At 37.6% G+C, this 20,179-nt stretch overlaps 1 protein-coding gene across 4 annotated transcripts in view; it reads right to left on the bottom strand.

Annotated features, from left to right (window-relative positions):
* Positions 1–20,179, bottom strand: part of VDR (vitamin D receptor) — a 96,202-nt gene that overhangs the window by 41,492 nt on the left and 34,531 nt on the right. For all 4 annotated transcript variants that reach the window (XM_087956362.1, XM_026677317.2, XM_026677318.2 and 1 more), the window contains 2 exons: positions 15,740–15,811; positions 8,324–8,474 (listed from right to left, as the gene is read on the bottom strand). In XM_087956362.1, coding sequence (XP_087812488.1) covers positions 8,324–8,474; positions 15,740–15,803 — 215 coding nt within the window. In that variant the 5' untranslated portion in view covers positions 15,804–15,811. The remainder of the gene's footprint in view (positions 1–8,323; positions 8,475–15,739; positions 15,812–20,179) is intronic.

Genomic DNA, 20,179 nt, shown 5'->3' with positions numbered 1-20,179 from the left:
GATGTAAGTTAGCATATTCAGTCTAAATTTCTGAGCACAACAGGTAGTCCTGTTGGCAAAATATTTGTTCAGCTATCGAGGTGAGTTTTTCAGATCACTGCTTAACAATGGATAACCTTCCAACCTTATACTGTAGTATCATGTTTTCCCAACAGTAAAAGTGTGCCATAACCATTTCCGTTTCTTATTAGTTTCCAAAAAAACCTGAGGTATCAGATAGATATAAAATATTTTTTGTAGAACTGATTTCAATTTTAAATTGTATCAAAAAGGTAGTTTTTCTTTAACACCCCTGAACTGGAATTCCAGATCTCTCTATGGCAGAGGTATCAAACTGGATTTCTTCGAGCATTGTAGTTCTCCTCTGTGGGCCGGCAGGGGGACGGGACAGGGGTGGTGGCAGGGCCCCCTGGATGCTCCTGCAGCACCCTGCTGGCTGAAAACAGGCTGTGTGGCTAGTGGTGGGATTCAAAAAATTTTACTACCGGTTCTGTGAGTGTGGCTTGGTGGTCCTGTCAGGAGAAGGAGACTGTAAAATCTCCATTCCCTTCCCACCCCACTAACCAGCTTTCCAGCTCTGTTCTCCTGTGCAGGGCAACAAAAGAAGACCCAGCCTATCAGCTGGAACTCAGGAGATAGAGAAGAGATGGAGGGGCGGGGCCAGAGGTGGTATTTGCCGGTTCTACAAACTACTCAAAATTTCTGCTACCGATTCTCCAGAACTGGACAGAACCTGAATACCACCTCTGTGTGTGGCCCTTTTTTGGGCTGTTTTTTTGGCCCATTTTTGGCTCATTTTGGGCCCATTTTTCAGCCATTTTCTGACCTGTTTTGGGGCCTGATTTTCGGCTTGTTTTCAGCCTGTTTTGGACCTGTTTTTTGGCCTGTTTTGGGCCCGTTTTTCAGCCTGCTTTCAGCAGGCAGAGTATTGCAGGAGGCTGTGGAGGTGAAAACAAGGCATGTGGGGCCCCGCAAGCAGCCCGTTTTAGCCACCAGAGGCACCGCCGGCCAGTCCCTTGATATTTCCAGGATCTGGCCTGGGGTCTTGAGTTTGATACCCCTGCTCTATGGTCTTGAACAACTTTACTACTTACTTGCTTCTAATAAACATGTACAAGCAGGTAAAAGTGCAATATTTCATAAATAATTAGTTGTCTTCTAGTGTTAGAAGGGGTTATAAAATAATAAATGCCGTTTAAGTACCGCAGTTGCACAGTGGTTAGAATGCAGGCTACTTCTGCTAACTGCCGGTTGCCTGCAATCTGGCAATTCAAATCTCATCAGGCTCAAGGTTGACTCAGTCTTGTATCCTTCTGAGGTCGGTAAAATGAGGAGCCACATTGTTGGGGGCAATATGCTGACTCTGTAAACTGCTTAGAGAGGGCTGTAAAGCTCTGTGAAGCGGTATATAAGTCTAAGTGCTATTGCTATCACTTTTCATAACGATCTATAAAGATTTTTTTTTTTGTTACTGCTGAACATGATTCTGACCTTTGTAGGTATTGGCACATCCCATTATCTCAGTATCTTTTTCCAAGTCCTACATTGCTACCATACAAATTCCTTGTCTATGGCACACTTTCAGCTGTCAAGAGTAGTGCCATCAGCATAGTGCAGGTTACAGGTATTCCTTGTTTAGCAACCACGATCAGGACCAGCAACTCAGTTATTAAGCAAAGCAGTTGCTAAATGAAATTGCGGCTGGGCTTACAATATTATTTCAGTTTTCCTTCGCTTTACAGTCTGCAAAGGTCGTAAATGCAAGGACTGGTTGCAAAGCTACTTTTTCATTATCGTCATAACCACACATGGTCACTAAGGACTGCCCATATTAATATTTCTTCCTCCAATTTTAAAATTGTGCCATCGTCTTCCACTCTAGCCTCTCTCAATATGTATACAAGGATGAGTAATAGGGAGAGAATAAACAGCCTTGTTTTTCACCTTTGTTCCCCAGGAGCTAGTTTCTAATAATGTCTCTTGCTTCTCTGTCTTTTCTAAAACCAAGCTGAATATCTGGCATCCTTTTTGCTTTAATCTGCATTCAGTAATCTTTATCATTATTTTGCCAGCACATGAAATTAAAAATATTCCTATTAGTTTGCACATTTAAGTCTCCATTCTTTGGTAATGCTATATGGACTGACGTATCCACTAAGTTGTTCTCTACCTTTGTTAGCATAATTTAATTAAAATCTTTGCTGATTCTTCCTCTCTTGTTTCCCACATTTCTATAAGTACCGTGTTTCTCACAAAATAAGGCCGGGCCTTATTTTTTTTTGAGCCCTGAAAAACGGCTAGGATGTCTTTTGGGGGTGAATTAATTTCTCCCCCCCATGCACCAGCGCCTCGTCTCCAACAACAGCATCTGAGTCGCTCCTGCTTTTCCCCGTCCTCATAACAATAGGAAAAAAAAGATTTTGAGGTACCTGGGAGCGCCTCAAGCTGCGCAGCAGCAGCGGCAGGAACCGTGGAAGTTACGGAGGCAGCTCCCACACCCGAGAAGTGGCTGAAACGCTTCCACGGTTCCCGCCGCTGCTGCCACTGTTATTGGAGACGGCGCTGGCGAGAGAGGGACAGCTGCAGCTCGGCCTGGGCGCTTGGAATGCAGGAACAGGCTGCGCACCGGGACTTTTGCAAACTTGCAGAGCCCAAGGCTGCAGCACCAAGGGTAGCAGAAGTAGAGACGCTCACTCGGCTCTTCTCATGCCCACCCAGCTGCTTGGGATTAAACCAAAACGCAGCACGCAGCGCTCCCAGGTACCTCAAAATTTTTTTTTCCTGTTGTTACGGGCACGGGGGAAAAGCAGGAGCGACTCAGACACTGTTGTTGGAGATGGCGCTGGCGAGAGAGGCGCCAGCACCGGTGGGAACCGTGGAAGCTATGGAGGCCTGAGAAGCAGCTGAAACGCTGCCGGACATCCACGCCGACGCTGCCCGCCTGCTAACCCGGGTAAGGAAGCCGTCCATGCTCCACCATGATTGGCTGTTAGGAGCAGCTGATGGTGAGGTGTAGCCGCCCGTGGGGCACTCCTAATGGCAAGTTCCCACCCTGCCTTCCCCCCCCAATTTTGCATGTTTTAAACTAGGCCTAAATTTGGGGGGAGGGGCTTAATTTCATTTTATGCCTAGAAAACATGCTGGGTCTTCCTATTGGGGGGGCTGTATTGTTGGAGAAACACGGTATTACATCAATTTCTGTCACTTTACGACTTGGTAATGACCAGAGTGCTTGAATTAAAGGCTTATTTTATTTTTGTTGTCTAGTATTATAATTCTGTTGCTTCTGGTTGTTTGTCAACCGAGAAACATTATTTCACAAGGTCTATCAATAAATGTTTTCCTAACTTTCTGTACACTTATGCTTATGTCACTAGTGATGTTATTCTACCAACTTGCTTCATGTTGGCTACTTTTCCTTCAATTTTCCAAACATCAGGATCTTGTCCAATGACTACTGACTTCTTATTGCAGTATATATCTAAGATATTTAAGGCTTACATTGTTAACTTCAAGAGTAGAATCTAATGTTTTGTTAAGAGTTACAGAATCATAAATGAAAATTTATATATCACCTATTGAATATCATCACCTCCTATTCCTGATAGCTGAGTCACCACATAGTCAGCCACATAGTTCCTAGTACTGCCTTAGCTTAAGCACTTTGTTTAAATGTCACCTTGACCTTAGATAAGTTTACCTCACCATTACTTCACCCTTATATATTCTCTGCTTTAGTTAAATTCTTGCTTTGTTTAACATACAGCTATATGTCATTAGAATCTACTCTTTAAAAAATTAGATCATTTATATCTTTCCTTTGCCAAACCAGAAAGGGGCCCATCCTTGCTAAAAGAGAGAATGCTGAACATTGGGTTAGGGAAGGAGAAGCTAAAGAAACAATCTAGATAATCATATTTACTGATGAATGATGGAGGAGAAAGAGGAACTGTCGCATTTTAGGCCTCTTCCTGAGAATGACAAGCTACCCAGATGCTTAGAACACAGTGAAACATCTCACTGGCATAGCAGAATGAGTGCAACGAGAGGGAGATTTTCTACTTTATTCTAAACTCAGAAATGCTACACCCACAGGGCCCATTTGTTTTTAAAAATGTGATTGATTTTATATGAGACCAAACTGATGTAAAAACAAGTTAGCCCAGTATCCTGACCCTATCACAAGAAATGCAAACAATTATCAGAATGAAGGAGGGAATCTAATAAAACCTGTCCAAAGATTAAAAGGATTTTAACTATTTCCCAACAGAACAGAAACCACAAACTGTCTCAGCATCAGTTTTACAGGATATCTAAAGGATTTGTTACGAAGGACCTGATGTTTATGGAGCAAAGTTCTGGTTTAAAATTCACATGCCTGAGGAGCTATTAGTCTTCTCCACTAAGATATGCATTTCTTATAGTCCTTTGCAAATAGGATGAAGGGCAAGGTAATTGGCTATCATTTTTAAACCCATGCTGAGGAAAGGAAAATGTCCAGAGGGTAGGCAGCCCTTGGCAGGCATCTTGTTTTTAACATCCTCTTTGAGTATCAGGGGTATTATTATTGTTGCTTTAAAACAGCTTATTGCAAGTTTCCATCAAAATATGCCTTGCAAGTTTCCATCAAGATAATTGTCTTTTACTTCAAGGTAACTTATTGTTTCTAATGTATACAGGCTTCCATTACTCATACCACTGATGTTCTTGCAGCTATTACTATCTCAGCCACAGCAATTTGTACTTTCCTTTAGTGCATATTTTCGGAATATGACATGTCTATGAGCCAGAACTAAAAGTTTCAAGACAGTGTAGCAGTTATATGACTACTACTTCTTCTCTCTTTCCGATACCACTGCTATACAGGTAGTCCTTAGCTTCCAACCAAAATGGAGCCCAAAATTTCTGTTGCTAAGCAAGACAAGTGTGTTTTGCCCCTTTTATTTATTTTTCTTGCCACAGTTGTTAAGTGAATCACTGCAGTTGTTAAGTTAGTAATACAGTACAGTTGTTAAGTGAATCTGGCTTCCCCACTGTCAGAAAGTTACAAAAGGTGATCACATGACCAGGGATACACCAATTGTCATAAACACATGCCAGTTGCCAAGTGTCTGAATTCTGATCACAAGACCCAGGAGATGCTGCAATGGTTGTAAGTGTGAAAAATGGTGATAAGTCATTTTTCAGTGCCGTTGCAACTTTGAATGGGCACTAAACAAATGGTTGTAAATTGTCATGTTGCATTGTTTGCAAGTCTCCCTTCCCCAAATCACCAGCAAACAAAAATGTCAGTCCCAATAATATCACACTGTACCTTGAATCATGCTATCTATTAAATAGGAAGAAAGACAGAAAATTATTTAAAATAACACTATGTTCACAATAATTTTGTTTCAACGGAACTCTGTATTTTATCTATCCCTCAGGTAAAAGAGAAGGTAGACTACGTAAGATCTAGCATCTCTTATTCCTAACATGGGAATTAACATTATTTATCTAATTCAAAACATGCCTAATATCTGATTAAACATTTTAAAATATAGCAAAATCTGCAAGCACAGATATTCAGAAATTTAAGGTTTTCCCTCAATTCCTTTTATATATTTCATTCATTCATTCATTATTTAGACTATTTTTTTTAACCTGCCATGCTCATTGTCTTCAGTTTTTTAATGATCTATTTTCAATATCTTTCATATCATGCCATGTTTACCTTAGAGATCTAATAGTCTGAGGACAATATTCATCCTATTATAGATGGTATCAGATACATTTATTTCCCATCATCCATTTCAGAAATGTCTGCCTAAATCAACATTTCATGTGTCCAGCTTCCAGGTGTGGAAATGAAGACAGACCAGATACTTGGCTTGCCAGGAGCCAGCTGCCATATAGTTCCTAGATGGCAATTCAGAAAATCCGGAATAAGCATTACATGTGCAAGATTATATGTGCAGGATTACCAACAAGGAACTGTAGTTTGGTGCACAATAATGGTAATATTGAAAATCAAGAGATAATTGGTCTAAAGGAACTCTTCAGCTATTTGTTTGTTTGCATTCCACCTTTATTATTTTTACAAATAACTCAAGATGGCAAACGTATTCTAATATTCCTTGTCCTGAGGAGGGAGTTGAACTCATCGTTTCCCACTTTCTAGCCTGCCCGCTAGATCAAAGTAGAGTAATGGTAAGGAAAGGAAAACAAGTAAAACTGCCACAATGAGCTTTTAAATCTTTAAAATTATGAGAAATAACAATTACATGTAAAGCTGCGCAAAGGTTCTTCTGAACAGTGGAAAGAAAATTGTCACTGTTCAGAGTTGCTGCTTCCCCACAGCTTTAAGGATTCAGCATAAAAAGACTTGGCTCTTGGTCACCTGTTTTGAGGTATAGACACTGCTAGTGATACATCTTCAGTTTTTATTTGAGAAAGGCACTGATTCTTGGCTGCCATATTTTGAAGAAACAATGAGCTACAAACATGAAGGTATTCCTTAATCAAATAATTAGTTATGATTTTTAGAATACCTCTTAAAGAATTGTTTCAATTACATTTTGATAACATATTAGGAGGGAAATTAAGTACTCATTACCTTCCCAAGTATCTGTTTCTCTCAGCTAATGTGTCATTAGCAGGAGGAAAAACTTAACCTAATGTGTTTTACGTCTAAGACAGACAGTGCATGATTGATTAGCTAAGGGCACTGTGTGGAAATGCACCTCTGAAAGACAAGTTACTCTCTTAAGCAATTGCAATTGAAGAAAATGTTGCAGTTCTGGTTAGCCGAGTGCACTGTAGCCTGACTAGAAATCTGGGTCTGATGTTTATGGTACGCACAACATTTTATCTAATCCTCTATTTTGCAAAGTTAATAGGTTTCCTACAAAAATGTTGAAATAAAAAAAATCACATTAAGAAAAAAGTTGACCTTCAGAATTCCAACCTAATGCCTATGTAAATCCCTTATTGATACTATTCCTACCTTGTAGTCTTAAATACATGGGAGATTTCCCTTTGTTAGTCATGTTTTGGCTTTTGATGTACAGTATTACTCATCCACCTTAATCCAATGCTTCCCAGAACAAACTCAAATGTCATAACTATAGAAAAGTACTCTATGAGAACTAAGCATTTCATGCATGAAAGATGCTAAGCTGATGAATGTTTTGAAACACTCTTGGCTAGTGGTATATGGAATGCTAATTAGAAGAAGACCTTCAAGGTCCCTTCCAATTCTTGTTATTCAAGGCTGATTTCCTCTTAACCAGAGTTAAATTAGGTGATGAAAGCTAACGACTTTCTTATTTCCTCTTTCCAGTACAGTGGAACCTTGTTGGGTCATGACCGTAATCCATTCCAGGACTTTGGTTGCAACCTGATTTGGTCGTGACCAGAAGCCAGACTGACCGCGCATGCGTGGACAAAAATAAAAATGGTGCGGAAGGGGAAATTGCCATGGCAGGGAAAATCGCCGCAGCTATATTTGATTGCCACCCAAGGAAATGTTTACAACCAGAGTGAAACATTTAGGGGACTTTTTGGTTGGCATCCGACTTGGTCATGGTCAGAAGACTTCGTGATCCAAGGTTCCACTGTACTGTACTTACGTTTATTGACAAAGTGATTTGCAAGCAAGTAAGAATTGTATAGAGATGGAAACAATCCCATGAACAGGAAAAATACTAGTTCCTATATGAACTAAATGAAAATATCCCCAATGACAGTTAGTGCTGTTGAGGCCAGTTAAAAAAACAGATTATACTAAAAAACAGACTATACGTCCACACTCTGCCAAAGGAAGAAACAGTGAGTTAAATTATTTAACTCTAAACAATTTCAGCTTTTCCAACAGTCCTACTTCTGTTTATCCTATACCAAAGACATCCCAATTTCTACTTCCTGTTTTGCTCCTCCATATTTCTACAGATGCCTAATGGGATTTATATTCTCCATTCTGTTCAATTCAAAGCATGATTCAAACATTCCCACTGTGCCAACTTATTCTAGTGACAGCAAATTTTATATCCATGAAATATTATAGAGTAAGTTCAGTTTGAAGTTTCAAACAAATCGTTTAGTATCTAAAATCTAGCCACCATATTGGAAGCAAAACCATTAATATGCTCCTTTCCTTCCTTACATATAAATATGTAAGTTGGGTTCCTTTAAAGATCCTTTTCAGATAGTATTTGCATTTTTTAAAAAGAATAAGTCAAATAATCTTTTTTGACCCGTTTTTGATGGTAAGAAGAAACTGCTGGTCCAATAAAAAATAAATCATGGACCCAGAATGTATTAGTTTAAGTGAAGAACTACATACCTAAAAAATCCTTTACATCCTTCACAAGTCATAGCGTTAAAATGAAAGCCGGTAGCTTTGTCTCCACAAACACCACAGATCCGGGGAATGTTCCTGTCAAAGTCGGTGGCTTTATCCGTAAAGGTTGGACACGGTGCCATCGGCTCCATTTCTATGATAGAGAAAATGTAAAAGTTACCAACTTCATCATAGTAATTTCTGAGTAAAAATACTCAAAGTAAATTCACTCTGAGTAATATAGTGAGAGCACATATAGAATATATAAAAGCCAGCAACAAGTTCCCTGATCCCATTATCAGCCTGGTTATGAATATTTCCCCAAGCATAGTAACATGTTTCATTCAAAATATACAGGTCTTGACAAATACATTCTCGGCTTTCAGAGTGCTAAAAACAGATCCTTCCAACAAGTTATATTTTGTCTGCTCATCTTCATATAAATGGCTGAATTACAGGAAGTAAATATTTGCAGAACCAGAGTATTTCTACATACCTTTTCAAGAGAAAACATCATGGTATAGTTCCACTATTTGTACCAAATTTGGGAGAAGGGGGTGTTTCAAACCAAAAAAGAGTGAAAATAATTTCTTTTTCATAGTGTGAGAGTTCACATTAAAAAGGAAACAAAATTGCAAGGAAAGGGAGTTGCTTTCTAGTTCTCACTTTACAGGGAGGAGAACTACATCCCGGACATAAACTGTTTCAACTCCTTCCCTCAAAACGACGCTATAGAGCACTGCACACCAGAACACAAGGACAGTTTTTTCCTGAATGCCATCACTCTGCTAAACAAATAATTCCCTCAATACTGTTCAACTATTTACAAAGTCTGCACTACTATTACTGTTAATCTTCTCATCACTCCTTATCACCCGTCACCTCCCACTTGTGATTGTAGGACTGTAACTTTGTCACTTGTATCCTTACGATTTATATTGTTTCCTAGTATGATTTGATTGCTGGTTGTACCCTATGACTATCATTAAGTGTTGTACGTTATGATTCTTGATTCTTAACGAATGTATCTTTTCTTTATGTATACTGAGAGCATTTGCACCAAGACAAATTCCTTGTGTGTCCAATCACACACGTGTCCAATAAAAGAATTCTATTCTGTTCTGTTCTGTTCTGTTCTATTCTGTTCTATTCTATTCTATTCTATTCTATTCTATTCTGTTCTGTTCTGTTCTGTTCTGTTCTGTTCTATTCTACATATATGCTTCTCTTATTAATCTTAATACCATACATTGTATGAGAGAAACAAGTAACCCAACAGTTTATTCCTTCAAATGAGTCTATAGGGTCTCCTGTTCAAGCAGGAGGTTGGACTAGAAGACATCCACAGTCTCTTCCAACTCTGTTATTCTAATCTATGCTATGTTTTTATCTGCTCTCATTAGAAGTAGAATATTCTCAACGAATGGTAAAAATGGAGAGCCAAGAATTCAGGTTAGTTACAAAAAATCTCCAATGGTCTGCTTCTACATAAGATTTTTTTTGAAGCTGTTCTGCAACATGTACATGTGTATGGATGATCTCAGCTTAAAAAATATCTGTAAATGAAGCAATTATCTTCAAATAACAGGTATTAGGAGCAAACCCACATATTAATATCTTGCAATTCTCTATGTTGAGTGCAGATGAAATTCCCTGTGCCCGTACTTATTTATTTTTGCAGCGTATGCCTTCATACATTATTGTCTCTTAATTCTGGTATCGAGGGTCATGGGTAGAAAAGATGTTTTTCAAAGAGGCTGTGCAACCTATTTAATGTATTTGGATCTAAATGGCCTGCATTCCTTGTTTTAGAACATGATGGGAAGAGATTTTTTTAAATGAAAGGATTTGCCCTTTTACCTGTATTTTGGGCCAAAGAGAAAAAGAACTTTGTTTTACTTTCCATTTTCCTCAAAGTTATATAAAATGGTTTGGGGAAATGGCACTCTCTATTCTCATTCTTTTCCTGCTAGCCCTCTCTTACTTTCTCATTGCCACTTCAGGGAAGCTAATTTATTTAAAATAGATGCTTATTTAGTTTTTGTTTAAAAATAAAAAAAGGTTGCTGCACAAATTTCTCTTTTTCATTTATTGGAAACTCTGACCTTTAAGTGTGTAAACACTGACTGTCCAAACAGAAAGTATTCTCATTAGTGATTACTATTACAGGGGTGGGATTCAAATTTCTTAACAACCGGTTCTGTGGATGTGGCCTAATTTGTGGGTGTGGCTTGGTGGTCATGCGACTGGCTGGGCATGGCTTGTTGACTGGGCATGGCTTGGTGGTCATGTGAATGGCTGGGCATGGCTTGTATGTAAATATTATAAATATTGATGCAAATATTGATTTTTTTATAAAAAAGAGCAACTTTTACCCAAAAGCAGGCAAAGCAGGCAGGCAGATTGAGTTGCTCACAGAATCACAGATTCACTTAGAGATCTGTGTTTCTGTCATCTGCTACCTGAGTCTGCATTGAATAATAGAAGCTTCAAGCTCAGCTCTGCTTTTAGATTAGCTAGAAAGCAAGAAATCCCACGATTTCCTGCTTTCTAGCTAATCTAAATCTCCTGGCACAGCAGAACAGCTGATGGTCGGGAAAAAGAAAAAAGAAAAATAGCAACTTAGCAAGCAAGTTTGATGGCGTGCATGCCAGGTAAGGAGTGAGGGGGTGGGGCGGGGTGCGGTCAACCAGTGGTGCGATTTGCCGGTTCTCCAGCAGGTAGAATCCCACCCCTGGTGAGAGTGCGTTTTGCTCATGCATGTAGACCATTTCCTAAAAACCTCAGCTGTACCACCCAGACAGCTGACAAGTGCTGCGTGCATGTGCGCAGTGCTTGAAAATCCTCTTCTTTCCTGCCTTTTCAACCTCAGCTGTGCCACACAAAGCAGCTGAGGTTAAAAAAGCAGAAAATAAGGGACAGCTAAGAGCTCGGGTGGGCAGCTGAGCCAAACAGAACAGCAGACACCGAACTGGTTCGGTGTCTGCTACTCTTCAGAGCTACCAGTTCTATAGAACTGGGCCGAACCAGTAGCATCCCACCCCTGTACTATTAACTGCATGTGTAAATTTGTACTAACCAGTTACAAGTTGTTACTCTTTGTCATTTTCCATTAAAATCTCATGTATACCAAAAATGACATTCAGAAAAGCAATTAATGTATTCATGAATGAAAATATCATAATGCTTTGCTCACAGAAAGATCGAGAAGGTGATCCTCTGAAAATTTGCTTTTACTACTGCCTACATTATTATATTCAGTTCGAAAGTAGAACTGTCATTTGGCACATTAGTTTATTAACTGGATAAAAATGATTTAAGAGAGTAAAAGGTAAAGGTTCCCCTTGCACATATGTGCTAGTCGTTTCCGGCTCTAGGAGGCGGTGCTCATCTCCATTACAAAGCCAAAAAGCCAGCGCTGTCCAAAGACATCTCCGTGGTCATGTGGCCGGCATGACTAAATGCCTAAGGTGCATGGAACACTGTTACCTTCCCACCAAAGGGGTCCCTATTTTTCTAATTGCATTTTTACATGCTTTTGAACTGCTAGGTTGGCAGAAGCTGGGACAAGTAACGGGAGTTCACTCCATTACACGGTGCTAGGGATTCAAACTGCCAAACTGCCAACCTTTCTGATCAACAAGCTCAGCATCTTAGCCACTGAGCCACCGTGTCCCCTTTAAGAGAGTAATGTCACTATTTAAAATCTCTTATTTTACTAAATGAAAGATAAGCATTTAAGCTTAAATGTCATTTGATCTGGCTATAAAACACTTAGAAAGTTGAAGAGTCTGAAATATTTTCTCATGTACCAGAACAGCTCCCACCAATGTTCCCTCTCTGGAAACCATTATTATCAACTGAAGTATTAGTTTATAACTTAGGATGGAGAAATTCACTTTCTTTCTTTAGTTATCAAATTTATATGGCCATCTTCACACAAGAAGTAACTCTGGGTGACATACAGGAAAAAAAAGTACAAAACAATAAACATGTTAAATATAATCGCATTAAGAAAATTAAATACAAACACACACATACATATAGACACAGAAACATCCACCCGCACAATTTGATCAGGAAGATCTCACAGGTCCCCTGAGACCTCCAAGCCTGATGACAAAGCCATATTCTGAGGAATTTCCTGAAAATAAGGAGGGATTGAGCTGGCCTCACTTTGGGGACAGAGAATGTTCCATAAGGTGGGCACCATGGCAGAGAAGGCTGCTTCCTTGACCTCTAAAGGGTAGCTTCCTGAGAGATGAGGCTTTTGCAAGGTTTCAGTGAAGCCTGTGGTTTCTCACCCAGACCCTCACAGCTTTCAGACACCGAGATAAGATGTCCACAGCATCACTTAATTCACCAGGGGTAGAGATGTATAATTGGGTATCATCAGCCTATTGATAATATCTCACCCCATGGCAATGGATGAGCTCACCCAGTGGCCTCATGTACATGTTGAATAGAGTGTTGCAGAGAGAGCACTGAAACCTGTGGCACCCCACGCAATAGGGGCCAGGGACAGAATGTCCCCCTCCCTCCAATCATCATTGACTGGAATGAACCTTGGAGAAAGGAGGTGAACTAGCACAAAACAGTGGTGCCCATCCCCGATCTCCTGAACTCATCTGGAAAGATACCATAGTTGATGGTATAGAAAGCTGCAGAGAAGTCAAGTCAGGCAAGAAGGGGTGCCCCACCTCCATCCTGCTCTCACCAGAGATAACCTAAAAGCATGACCAGTGTTGTTTCTGACCACCCAGGTTCATTCAAGGTTCTCTGAAGCTCTTGTACAATCACCCTCTCAGCTACCTTCCCCAGAAGTGTCGTAAGATGCTGTTAATATTTAATATTTTTAGTAACTCAGGCTTGATTGAATTTTTCTTAACATCAAAACTGTATCTATAGAGCAGTGAATTGAATAATATCTATGAAAAGAATATGCACAAAGAATGAGGGGACAGGTGGTTCAACATGAACTTGAACACAGCCATGGAAGATTATTAATCAAATTAAGAATAACTGATTCTCTACAACATTGGAAAAAGTTTATTAATTGATTACAAATAATCGTATCAGCTGATATCAGTCAGCCCAATGTTCATGGTTTCAATACACTAGGCATTAGTGCTATGCTAGAATCACTATTCAACATTGCTCTGTATAGAAAGGTTTATAGCATGCAGCCCTGGACAGCTAGTAATGTGCCCCAGAACATCATAAACATTTTATGTGATTTATATTAACTATTTTATGTATTTTATATGTGGCCCAAGACAATTCTTCTTCATTCAATGTGGCCCACAACAGCCAAAAGGCTAGACACCCATGTTTGACAGTTTATTCTAGCTCAAGGGCTCAGATTATCTTTGTTAGCCTGGCATACCACCAATCTGTTGGGACCAGAGAATACCAAATCAGGAGCGCTGAAAGCATCCACTTTACTGCATATAATAATAGAAACATTTCATTTATTCATTTATTAATTCATTCATTCCCCAAAGTAACCGCACCAAACTTGATTGCAGGAAATACGACTTCAGCAATAGAGTGGTCAATGTCTGGAATACTCTACCCGACTCTGTAGTTTCTTCCCCAAACCCCAAAAACTTTAACCTTAGACTGTCTACTATTGACCTCACCCCTTTCCTAAAAGGTCTGTAGGGGGCGTGCATAAGCGCACCAACGTGCCTACCGTCCCTGTCCTATTGTTTCTCTTATTCTTCTTTTATTTTTCTTATATGTACCCATTTCATGTATTCACAACTATGTATACACTTATACTTATTATCTTGTAAACAATTGGCAAATCAAATAAATAAATAAAAATAAATATGCTGTAACCATTGCATTATTGCTGAAACCTTCAGGAACATTTAGGCTCTTATTCGAAAGGAGGTTAGCTCTGCCCTCTCTACCACTGCTCTCCAAGTGCAGAGTGACTCTGCAGAGAACAGCCTTCTGTTTTCATGGAAAGTTTTTGGTATAAGTTAGGACTCGAAGATCCATGATCCTACATTGTGAGTAGACTAAGGAATCCTCTGCTGAAAACAATCCTTTGTGTGGAGAAAAATGCATTATAGTTGTGGTTCGTTATCTCTCCTTAGGTGAAAGACTGTCTTCTTTATCACATCAGAGGAGGGCATTCACTGAGACAAAGATAAATAATCAATAAGCATTTTCTGTGGATGAAGCTAGGCTTCACAATCCTTGTCCCCATCAACCTCTCAATTTCTCCCAATTTCATGGTTGCATTCTATCAGTAGACACACTCTAACATTAAAATTTTGGGTTCCACTATAAATGTCATGAAGTAAAAGAGAAAAAATATAGCTAATAATATCCAGTATGTGGACATATGTAGCAAAAATGCTTCCTTAGTATTTTATAATAGAAAGAAGTGTGCATAAAACATTTTTTGCTATTATAAGACAACAGATCAAGCAAGCAGAGAACCATCCATTGTCTTCACTTTGCAAGTGAAAGACTGACATCATAAAATAACAATTGTTCATCTTAAGATTGCTTGGTGGGCTTATAACAGAGGTGAGATCAGAAATTGCTTTTCCTAATTCAGAACTCTATTTTTTTTTACTCACATAAGCACTTAAGTAATTTAAAAGTTGGCACCCTTGTACTTTAAAAAAAAAGTTGGCCACAGCTGAAAAATAATCACATTTCATTCAAAATCAGCCCTACGTCAACCTCAAATTCCAATACCAAGAAAATACAAGCAAGAAACTTGGCTATTCAAACAGGATCAAAGATCAGGCACATTTTTCCACATGTGGTGGGCCTGCAATGCTGTAAAAAAGTATTGGAGACTGATCTAGACATGGGTGGAACAAATGGTGGGAGAGTGTATTTCATTTAAGCGGATTTTTTTTTAGGAATAATACCAGTAGGAAGGATTTAATTTATCTAATAGTACATGTATTGATGGCGGCTAGAATAATATATGCGCAATACTGGAAGAAGGAAAGCATACCACCAGAAACAGAGATAATAAGGAAAAGTATGGCCTGTGCAGAATTGGATAAGTTAACCCTAGAATTAAAAAACAAAGGGGAATCTGAGTACTATGAAACGTGGAATAAATTCTATCAGTGGTTGTATAGAAGGAGGCAAGGTTGGAACATAAGTAGCTATGATGATTAGAATAATTAGTAAACAATGTATCAAACAAGAGGATTGTAAATGGTGAAGTAAAATTTATATGTGTATAACAATTGTAATGCCAGAACGGATGCACTGTGTTGTATTATTATAATTAAATTAAAATAAAAAATAAAAAAAGAGCAGGCTTTTCAGAATGGCATCATAATTTCAAATACGTACTATTTTTTTCCCTCTCTGGCAGAAATAGTATTATATTTTACTTCACAGGAACATTTTTTGCAAAAAAGTGAGGTACTTTACCAACATCCAGTTCATCTGGGATATTCTGTTGATATAATTCCCACGGGCTCTGAAACTCTGACATGGATCCACCTGCAATCCAAAATTATTATTAAAAAGTTAACATCCAAGAAATATCAAGGGAGTGTTCAAATCTCACCTCCTGCTTTGCATTTGGGAATTTAGTCTACCTTTTAACTCCAACCTTACTGACGTAAGCAACATACTTTAAAGAGTGAGGTGTGGCACTCAGCAAATAATTCACCACACCTAAACACCAGTCACAAAAAATAAGGTGTCACTTCAGCACGGCTTCCTGTAACATCACCTCAGAAATGTGAGAGATTATGCCAGTTCCAGTCATTGTAGGAAGGAGAACTGTGTTAGTCTATGGCAGTCAAAGATCAGGAGGAATCTGATAACACCTTTTCTAGCTGAAAATTTGTATTAAAAGACATGCTTTGGTAATCTGATGAAGTGAACTGCAATTTACCAAAGTAATGTGTGTCTTTTAATAAAACTTGTCAGTCAGAAAAAGTGCTACCAGATATTTTTTGAGCACCTAAAGGAACATTTAAAAATTGTCAAAGATATTAAAAACCAGCTACATGAGGGTTTATTCTTTCCTAGAAGAAATACAGTTAAACAGAAGGGAAATGACAATGTAAAAAGAACAAACTTTCTTCATGGTTTATCTGACAAATATTTCTAAACAGGATTGTAAAAGCAGTGTAGTGGTTTTCTAGAGGTAGCACTTAAAGATTTCATTTATCATAGCCAACTCATTGTCAACAAGCTTATTTATCCAAAATGCTTAAACTGATACTTTGGAATCTGAAGAATTGTTCAGGTTCATGAATTTGCACTGTTGATGGTTAAACTAGTTAGTCCACCACAGATAGTACAATAGTACAATCTGCACAACACAGACCTTTAAATGCCACTTTAAAATTACCCTTTTTTAAAATTATATTTATTGAAGTTATGGGTAATTGTTTGAAAAATGCATGAGCTAACTCTTCTTAATTTTCAATGTAGCTTTTAGAATTTAATTCTATCATTCAGTATAATACAATAACTGAGTACTGTACAGTAGAGTAGTTAAGCACACTACAATCCAATCTAAGGTTGCTATCATTTATTATAGAGACATGATCCATACAGTCCACTGAAGGCAGATTTGACAAGCAAAGAAGATGAATACAGCTACTTTATGTTATTATACTGTACATATATTGATGAGTGTGACTCACTCATCATTCTTCTCAAGAATTAGACTGATCCTTTGTAAGCATATCATACACAAAAAAATAAAAATCCTATCTTTGTGCATATTTTGTGAAAGGTTGTATTACTGTTTCTTTAAAAAATACTTTGCAGCACCAGTTCCCACTCACAGCACTTCTCCAAATTCACAAAATCAGTCTCCTACTTTTGTAATTAAATCTTTTGGTTACTGGGTAATTTCAAATTACTGGCTAATTATAAAATATGAATATAGTCCTCCGGTTTCACAAGAACAGTGACTTCTTAGATACCACCAGATATATCTAAATTCAATGCCGAGGTTGGCCCTTGAGTAGATTAGCTTTTTGAAACGTTGAATCATGCCGATTCACTGGGTATAAGATAACTCAATTTAAGGTTAGGTTTTGCAAATTCCAGATCTTTATTCTAGCAGGAATATATAAACCAGTAATTAAATTAGTTAAGATGATTACAAGTCACTTCTATCTGTGAATGAGATTCATAGAGGAATAAAACAGAAATCTTCTAGCTAGCCCATTCCATCAATTTCAGATTTCAGTACTATGGCAGCATTACTACTATCTGATATTGGCTGTTACATCATTAAAGAAATGCCAAATGATCTCTCGGTGCATATTTCTGAACATTGACAACAAATCAACACAAACAAATCTGGCACTTCTGAGGTATTTTCACTTCTCTTAGACTAGAGATGACCTTTCTGATGATTTGACTGATTCTTTTTCTTTTTTCTTTTTTCCTATCACATACAGACAAAAATAGATTCCTTAAAAGATACTGTGAAGATATGTTCTCCTAAGTTTGCATATTATTTTGCTCTTTTTTTCTGATGTTTGGAATTTTTCCTTCAGATAAAATAATTTTTAAAAAGTAGCCTGGTTCATGTATGCTACATCATAATTGGGTTTGTTTAACTTCAGCATGACATATTGTGGGGAACCCAGCAAACTGTGGTTTATTCAATAAGCTAACATAAAACAAATCATGAGTTTGTGTGACATGAAGCCTATATTCAGGTAAGACCTTCTCCATGGAACTTTACCAATGGCCATAATAGGCTAAGCTAGCCATTTTTAAATATTTTACTCTATATTTCTTTCCCAGTATGCTATAGTTTAGTCCCTTGGCCTCATTTACTCAGTTCCAAATATTAATTCTTAATTAGCTCCATATGACACATACCCACATGTGAAATATTGAAGTTGCAGAGAAAATTTTTCTCTAAACACAATTATGAATATAACATTAAACAATGACTAACACATATTTCAGATGAAATTCCCAAATCTTAAGCAGCTACTACTTAGTTATCCCTGTGGGAAAGAGCCTGCCAGTTTCATTACAGCATTCAGAGATTATTGCTCTTTTGCTAGCTGAACAAACATGTAACAATTCTTGGAATTCCCCTGTCTGGCATTTGGTTTTTAACAATGAAACTGTGATTTAAATAGTTACAAATAAATAAATAAGCTAGTATAGTGTAAGTGGCTAAGATTTTGGTCTAGGGTCAGGAAGAGAGCAGCATTCTAGGCCACACTAAGCCATAAAACTCACTGTGGGACATAATCACTCCATCCTATCACACAGGAAATAACAGATACTGAAATATTTGTTGGGTTATTTTATGGTGAAAGACTACAACAGCTATTTATTACATGTATAGATTCATGTATTTATTAAATGTATAAATAGCTGTATAGCTGTATAGATAGATAGATAGATAGATAGATAGATAGATAGATAGATAGATAGATAGATAGATAGATAGATAGATAGATAGATAGATAGATAGATAGATCTTCCTAAACAGGAAAATACTCATTTGCTGATTATCACATTATTTCCCATCTTTCCTATAGTTTTTCATAAGATTTAAACTGTGCACTTAGTTTTTATTAATAAAAATACGAATAGATTTCTTTTCTTTAAAAGGAAGCACTCAATTTAAATACTTATACAAATAACCCAACACACATTTTAGAGTATGCACTATTTCCTGATATTATGAAGTACTTAATGATGATCCTAGAGGTTTTTGAAACTAATTTTTCAATTATAATAGGAGAAATGATCATTTTATAGTTCAGATGTAATCATTAACTTTGAACTGATCCCTGAACTGAAGATAGCATATGGTGGGGGGGGCATAGAATAAAAAACGAATCTTGCATTCATTAAGTAAATTTAATAAGCTTGCCAAAATACATCCTACATGCATCACATGGATATACTCAAGAGACTATTGAATGTAAAGTGAAATAACAGGCTAATACAATAATTGTAATGAAATAAAGGAGTTGTGCCACTATAAGATTTAAAAAGAATATGACCACACAAAACAAGCAGTGTTTTACTGTCAAGGTTATATTCTGAAATTCATAAATATGTTCCAAACACCACCTGCAACTTAGATTTTCTGGGGGGGAGCTCAAGGACTTTAAGGAAAGGTTTTCAGTAAATGCAATCAGAATTCTCTTTTGTTTTCTGCCTTGTCAGAACATTTGTGCAATGTCCCAAGTTTGGAACAAAGATGTCACAGTTAAATGGTTTACAAATTGTACAGAATTCAAAGAAAGTTCAACACTTCATTTGCAAGATACACAATTAAAAACAGAACTATTTCATGGGACGTAAATTTAGGACACAAATTGATTGTTTGGGGGAACTAAAACTACTATAATTTAACCAAGCATTTCACAGAATCAAAGTGTTCTTCTGAACATCGAAATGGTGAAAGAATTTGACAGGAATAAACAACAGTATAGTCTTTCTGCTACTGCTGATCTGCAACTCCAAACATTTTAGGAAGCATTGCCAATGGGAAATAATGCTGGGAGTTGTAGTTCAGCTGAAACACTTAGAATAGCAGAAGTTGCTGATGCCCAAAAGAGATTTGGAAAATGAGCAAGAAGATCAGGTACACATAGTTCTTTGACATGTAGAAACAAGGCCTTTATAGATAAGGTTAATTTTCAATTGCATGATAATTATGAAAGCTAGAAGCCTTTTGGGTTTTTCAGTTCATTAGCATCAAATTAGCTGGATAATTTTATGCTTCTCTATGTTTGATATTCTTAAATCAGTTTCCAGACATAATCTCTTTTTGTTATCTGTACATGGTACCTTTGATCTGGCTCTTCAAAAATTTGAGTTAAATACTCCAACTTAAACTCCAACTTTTGTCAAAATAGT

This window comes from Notechis scutatus, chromosome 2 (assembly GCF_049901735.1).
Source record: "Notechis scutatus isolate UNSWTSFEM ecotype Mainland chromosome 2, rNotScu1.2, whole genome shotgun sequence".
Classification (NCBI taxonomy): Eukaryota; Metazoa; Chordata; class Lepidosauria; order Squamata; family Elapidae; genus Notechis; species Notechis scutatus.
This window is presented reverse-complemented; position numbering and strand designations above follow the sequence as displayed.